The sequence below is a fragment of the Pomacea canaliculata genome, linkage group LG11 (genome assembly GCF_003073045.1).
Source record: "Pomacea canaliculata isolate SZHN2017 linkage group LG11, ASM307304v1, whole genome shotgun sequence".
NCBI lineage: Eukaryota > Metazoa > Mollusca > Gastropoda > Architaenioglossa > Ampullariidae > Pomacea > Pomacea canaliculata.
Window position 1 is genome coordinate 11,403,928 of NC_037600.1, and position 7,230 is coordinate 11,411,157.

At 40.9% G+C, this 7,230-nt stretch overlaps 1 protein-coding gene across 1 annotated transcript; it reads right to left on the bottom strand.

Annotated features, from left to right (window-relative positions):
• Positions 1-328: 328 nt before the first annotated feature.
• LOC112575741 lies at positions 329-5,288 on the bottom strand. Its single transcript, XM_025257748.1, has 6 exons — positions 5,213-5,288; positions 3,411-4,113; positions 3,012-3,276; positions 2,733-2,880; positions 1,362-1,515; positions 329-653 (listed from the first exon to the last, which is right to left on the bottom strand). Exons 1-6 carry the CDS (start codon positions 5,286-5,288, stop codon positions 329-331), a joined length of 1,671 nt encoding a protein of 556 aa, XP_025113533.1.
• Positions 5,289-7,230: the final 1,942 nt, after the last annotated feature.

Below are 7,230 nucleotides of genomic sequence, written 5' to 3' on the forward strand. Positions count from 1 at the left end.
AAGTGTACCAGTATAACTATTAACAGACAACTCCAAAGTAAGCTTATTAGAAGTAACGTTAGAGGCTTTGTCTTTAGTCTCTGTTGCATTAAACTCATTTCAGGCACATGCAAATGCACACACCTTTATTTTCAATATACCTTTGTAAAAAATAGCATTTTTCTCTAATGAACTAAATCAATCCTGATTTTTGACATATTTGACCAACAGAAAACACAGTTATTGGAAGTAGATTTTTGCTTTTCGTTTGATCAAGTCACGTTTTCCGACTTGTTATAAATAGTACTCAGAAGGTAGCTACTAGTTCAAAAGGATATGACTCTTTCGTTTACATCTCCACCTTTTGTACGATTCTTGATACATTAATTAGGTACAAAAGGCGTTTTTGTCTTTCTTCTTCTCGTGCACGGCGACGACGCTCCAAATAAATGTTAAGTGTGTAAAGAAAAGGGTTGAGAGCAGAGTTGACGGGTAAAATAAAAATAGCCATCGCCACGTTGACCTCTCCTGCCACGGCAACATCGTACGACGCCAGAATTCCCGTCAAACCCACAGGAAACCAGCAAAGAAAGTCCGACATCACTACGGTGACTAGACGGCGGGCTATGGTGATGTCGTTAACAGCTTTGGATGTGTTGGACACAGACATGGAGCTGGAGCGAATAGACCAGTAAATTAGCACCTGACCCACAAAAATGAGAAGAAAGCAAATGAAGTTAAAGATAACTAGAACGATAAAAGAATACTTTCGGCCAGGAAATTCAACCCTCGATGTAGGAAGTGGAATACAAATGCTAGTCTGGCTGTAGAACTGCCAGTGTGACGTCATAGGAAGACAAGGGGTTACCGCTAGGACAAGACCTGCCACCCACACTACCCCGCATGTAAGCTGTGCTGAACGTTTTCTGAAATGGAAGGAACTAAAAGGAAAGTGAAGAACCAAAAAGCGGTCAACAGTGATCAAGAAGATCATCAGAACAGACACCTCCATGGACAACAAACACACAAAACCTGTGACCTTGCACAAGTGGCTGTTCCTCCAGCTCACGTCCTCCCACACGTAAGCCCCTCGGTACCTGTGGTCAGCTATTCCGATGATCAACAGATACACACCCATCAGAAAGTCCGCCACGCACAAGTTGGACACGAAGACGTCATAGCCCACGTTGCCTTTTGTTTTGTGGAAGATAAAGCGGTAAAGCAACGTGCCGACATTTCCCAGTAACGATAACGAGGCGAAGGTAGCGAGGGCGACGCGGTACACGTTGGAGCGCAGCAGATCGTCACAGGAAGACACTTCGTCCGAAGGAGCGTGACAGTTGAGCACGTTGAAGCCCTTGGGTAGTGTCGCCGGACAGCACAGCTTGTAGTTGTCAGCAAACACACTCTGCAGTCGGTCTAGAGCCTGAAATATTGCTTTTGGAAAATTGGTGAGAGGGCATTGACGCAGATCCAGCACGTGCAAGTTCATCATTTTAGGGAATCCTTGTCCTGTCACAGATTTTACTGGACTACCTGAAAGATTAAGGGTTAATAAATTTGGAAAAAAGCTCATTATTGCAAAGTCTATTTCAGAACTTCGGGTATGAGACACATCAAAAATTTTGAGAGGACTCGTATGAGTAAAATTGTGGAGGTAGAAGCTTGTTAAAGGGTTGTTGTTTATTTTCAGAAACACTATATTGTTGAGACCAGCAAAGAACCGGCCACTTATTTCAGTTAACTCATTGTAGCTCACATCCAGAGTGCGGAGATTAGGCAAAACCACTTCATGCAGTTTAGTCAGATGACAATGGACCAGACTGAGGTGAACGAGAAAAGTGTTGTTCCACAGGTCAGCGAGGGTCATCAAGGTGCCGCTGCCATCCAGATATCGAAGGTTAGAATAGTCAGCGGCACGGAAAGTATCCGAGCAAATGAAGGCCAGACCGTAGCAGACACAACTGTGTGGACAGGTGTCGTTACACAGTAGTTCGTCATCGCGTTGAGGACAATGGTACACCCCGTCACACACGTGACTCTCGTCAACACACACCTGAGACTGACGGCAGCGGTAAAAGCCGGGACACGTGTACCTGTCGCATTCCGCCTCGTCTTCGTGATCAGGACAGTCGTACAGCCCGTTACAACGAAGGAAGACAGGAAGACAGACCTGGTGAAGACTGACGCACATGAAGTGGGAAACAGGACAAGTAAACGTCGACATGTCAGACATGTTGTAATGAGTCAACAGCAGCCGTCCATCTCGATAATCAAGTTTAGTAGATGTTGAATTGAGGTCCTCAAAAAAAATTATTTGGAAAGAATTTGTGTGACACAGGTATTCATCTGCATCGTCATCACAGTCCGCTTGATTATTACAGACCATCGTGTGATCAACACACTGCAAACAATAAAAAAAAATTTTATTTATTTTTAATATAGAATATTGTAAGCGCAGTATTAAATAATGTATTTCCATACAGCTCGTTTTAAAAGTAAGCTAATTTTTTAATACTTGTAAGCCAAAAGATATAAATATGTTCTATTGTAAATCAGTGACAATAAATTTCGTAACAGTTAACTAGCAAAAGCTGTCGAAACCTAGTTTGAACAAACACTAACCTTGTTTTCGCTGCAAGGAAAAGCCAAGGGTATGTTGCATTGCGCAAACCTACAGAAATCTTCGTCACTTCCGTCTCTACAATCGTGCCGATGGTCACACACGAGTGTGTAAGGGACACTATCCTCACCGCCACACTTAAAAGACGGCGGAAGTGGCGTCAGTTGAGCGGAACAGGAAGGCGTGGCGCCAGACTTATTGGACCAACAGGAAGAGACGTCATCACAAGCCAGGAAGACGTGAGTGAAGTGATTGGCCGGACACCGTATGTACGCAGCCTGTTGAATAGTGGGATGTGTGAATTGTAGACACAGAAACTGTCCATTTGCCTACCAGCTCAGATAAAAACATTCAGTTCACAATCATGTAGCTCACGTAGACTTACATATAGCTTAACACTAATACTTACATTGGAGAGTTTGTACGCAGATTGATGTGTGGAAATCACTGGCAACTGGATGTGATGATGTTGTCTAGTAGCGTCCGAAAGCTGGCATAGTCGATAGGTAATGGAGTAAATCATATCACAATCGTTCTTCAAAAGGAAAAACGAAAAGTGTCCATATCCGAAGGAAATCGCTACGAAAAAAACACAATATTGTCTACCCGTGCTAAAATGTGTATTGCGGGTATGTGCGATAGTCTCATCAAGCCACTGTAAGTTGTGTTTATACCTGTTGAAAAAAAAAGAATTTGATAGGATTGTAATGTCACTCAAATTATAATTCGTTAGTGATACACAATATGGACGCAATGAAACGACAGATTATCTGAAAACGTGTAGAGTGGACAGTACAAGTGTACTTACATTGGTAATGTTACATGAGACATTGTCATCAGACCAATTGCGCTGATGGTCCTTAAGTTAAACCTTCGCAACAATGCCGGCAGACGGTCTTTCATCTTTGTTGTACTCAGACTGACCAGTTGTCCTCCTCGTTGTTGACACCATTGGCTCTCATGGTACCAAGACGATTGTGTCACATCTGCTTGCGAAATACCAATGCATCTACCGTCAACCTGAACTATCCCTTGCCTGAATGTGCCATCGCCTTGCCAACATCCAACTTCTGCTTCCCTGTCGTAACAGTCAAAGACGAAGATACAGGGAACACCTTGCCACATTTCCGGCCAGTCGCTAACCGAGCAGTTCCACCTGTCTCCTGACAGCGCAGCGGGTGGTTGTGAGATGTGATGAAACTCAAATGTTATTGTAAGGACTTCAGCTGAAAACATTTCATAACTGAAAAATTCTATAAGTACCCATCCGGAATGAAAAACTAGGGCGCTGCACACATTAGTTGGTGATTGGCATAACTCGTTTGTTACGGTGTTGTTCTCTGTACGGAAGGTCACGTGATCACGGGTTTTATCGTAGCCCCAGCAAATATAGCGATGAAGGATGAAATGAACTACAACAATGTGATCGTCTGGAGCCTGTAGAAGTACAGATGTTTTTACAAAGGGTGGACTAGGTTCGTAGGTTCTCCAGTTTTTCATTTCGATTTTTCCTGCAAAAAATTTGGAAATAAAATTCCTATTTTTATAGAAAAGTTTCATTTTGTTAATTTGAAAATAATCTTATATATAAAAGAAACAAAATGAGGGAAAAAAACCCCAGATACAACACATGCAGACATAAAACACGAGTAAATAAAGACACACATGGACCCAAGAAGTAAAAGAGAAAAAAAAAATGCTACCAGCTAGTGAAACTGTTTCTGGAAAGGAAAGTGTGTAGAACGTCTACACTAGTGCACACTGTCAAGAAACTATACCACGTGATCTCCATCACTACCCACATCAACATCATCCTGCAGCCAAACGCTCACACGTCAGTAGCTATGAACCTCGCCACATTCCTCACGAGCGAAGGACATGGCGGCGTACCTCAAAGTGCAACAAGAGAAGATTAATTCACAAATAAAGCGAACACACCAACAGTAGAATGGCTCATCTTAAAAAGGCCCCAGTACTATTCATGCGAACCCCATGGAGGTTAATACAGCTAAAGTCAAACCCCCAGAATCACTAAAGGCAGATTCAGAAACAACAGGAACAATTTTACAGCCCCCTACTATACAAGATCTGGGAACAAGAGTTAGTACCAAGAGAATGGAAGCTACGCCACCTGGTAAAGTTTCCCAAGAAAGGAGACCTCTCTCAGTGCAACAATTGGCGGGGGATCATGCTGCTGTCCATCCCAAGTAAATTCCTATCAAGGGTAATTCTAGAGAGATTGAAGAAGGTACTAGACAAGAGACTGAGAACAAGTAGGGTTTCGCCAGGATAGGTCATGCACTGACCACATTACCACCCTCTATATCATAATTGAGCAGTCTGTTGAGGGTAGTCCTCCCTCTATATAACTTTGTGGGCTTTGAGAAGGCGATTTGCAGCGCAGACAAGGACGATATCTATAGCTTCTTCTTCTTGTTCTTCTTCCTGTTTTTGTTCTTCTTCTTTTTCTTGTTCTTGATTTTAGTTCTTCTTCTTCTTATTATTGTTATTAATATAAATTTGTACTTGACTTAATTAGTTAATTCTTTTCAAAGTTTTGTGCAATTTTGTCAACGCTTATATGGATGTATTGAATACAAAGTAACATACCTGATGTTGAAGAATTAAAGATGATTTCAAACTGTGGACGACTGGTTTCTGGAAGTGTAGTAATGTTCATGACCATGGTGAAGCCAGATTTTCTCATAAATTGTGTCTTAGCGACGGTTAAATGAAAGGTCACTAGATGGGAATAGGTAATAAATGACAATGGTAATTTACCTGGACACCCACTTAATAAAGTCACATTGTTGTCGTCCAGCAGGGTCATGGTTTCAAACAGTCGCAATAGCTATTTATTTTTAACACGATCCACGACAGCCACCATCCTCGTGGAACGCTAAAGCTCCAGGTCACAAAAACCAAACTTCAGATAACAAATTATTAGGAATACCCGTTGGAATAAATGACCATGAACGTAGCCTTACTATCGGTCACGTGATACCTCACACGACGGTTAGTGCAGTTCTGAATTCTAAATAAAATAAGACCATCCATCAATTGTCCGTGTGTTGTGAGACGTGTTGTGTACTGTTACCGTACCTAACATCTCCCTGGTAACAGACTTGTTACTTACAGCAGCAAACATCCGTGTGACCGTGTCACCATGGTTACTAACGCCGGTGAGTGTGGACTCGTACTGTACGTGTGATTACCACGAGTAGAACCTAAGGAATGTTGGCTCCGGGGCTGTGTGGCCCTGTGTGCAGTCATGTCTGCCTCCCCTGACCAGACTGAACTAGTCGTGATGCTCAGAGTGTCATCAGACAAGCTGGATGAAAGGTAAAAGAAAAGTAGTCTAATGATCGATGTCACGACTCTACCCATTACACTCTGACGTTTTCTCTGTTTGGAAATAAATAAGATCGTAGAAAGAAAGTGTTTCAATCTCAGTTTCTACTCCAGAACCTTTGTGAAGAACTGGCAGAAAGCACGAGATGACAATATAAATACTTTTATTTAGTCATCATACCTTATAAAAATATTTATAAGACGATATTTTAAAATTATTTTAACTATTTCCAGAAAACAACAATTAAAATTTATTTTCCTTACTTTATGTTAAGGGAACCAACATTTTTGCATACAACAATATCAAAAGCATCATTCAAAGAATGAAACCTAGGAAGCCTACAATGAATTTTCCATTTTGCATTAAAACTTTTTGTCGCTTTTCCATTCTTGAAAAGTAACTCTTATTTCCCGTAATACAGTAAAAAAATCTTTTCTTCTATTGCCTTCAATGCCAACAAAAAAGTAACTAAAATATACTATTTTAAACTTACTGGGTGTAGATTTTTAAAAAAATCTTTGCAATGTATAGAATTTGAGCAAGAAAATAAATATTGAAGAAGGTGGTTTTACATGTCTTCTATTTAATTCTTGGTAGAGCTTGGTACAAAAGTACACATTCAAAACGTTTAAAAAAAGAAAGTAATACTTTATTTCAGCAGGAAAGTGTCTAAAAAACAAGGAAACGATATGCTTAAATGATTTTACTTTTTTTAAAATTTAATTTGATTAAAATATAGGCACGTTGTTTCCAGACAATCATCCATTCCCAACATTTTTGCTGCTACAAAAAGTGAGTAAGAAAGGTAGATATACTTAGCTCGGCTTTTATGGCTCTTTGTCAACGGGAGGTGGTGCATTTAGTGAATGAGGAGTTGTCTGATAAAGAGAAGGGGTGGGTGGGTGAAAAAGAAAGATGAGGCGATACCCTGTTTACTGCGGAAGACACGACGTGAAATTTGTGGATAAATACCCGGCATCTGACTGTCGTCTTACAGAATAGGATCAGAAGCAGCTCAGGGGGATTTCTGTAAGAAAAAAAACAAAACTCGATTCAAGATGAAAATGATTTTGCAAAGCCATTGCTGTGTTTGTGAGACTGTCGAGAAAGACAAGTAAGCGAGTGAGAGGTGAGAGAGAAATGAGCAAAAGAGAGGAGGAGAGATGATATTAGATTAGGGTTCAGGCGTGTTTAGCTGTTGTTGGTTAATTAATTAAAATCGATTGTATTAAATGATGGCAATTCTTGCACCCAGCCATTGCGAAAACATTGTATT

Excerpts from the sequence above, each read along its gene's own strand:
- LOC112575741 (XM_025257748.1), bottom strand. The coding sequence starts at position 5,288 with ATGGTCATGAACATTACTACACTTCCAGAAACCAGTCGTCCACAGTTT. Across the intron at positions 3,277-3,410 it reads TCTCATGTAACATTACCAAT|GTATAAACACAACTTACAGT; the intron begins GTAAGTACACTT and ends TTTTTTCAACAG. Across the intron at positions 1,516-2,732 it reads GCCGTCTTTTAAGTGTGGCG|GTAGTCCAGTAAAATCTGTG; the intron begins GTGAGGATAGTG and ends TTAATCTTTCAG.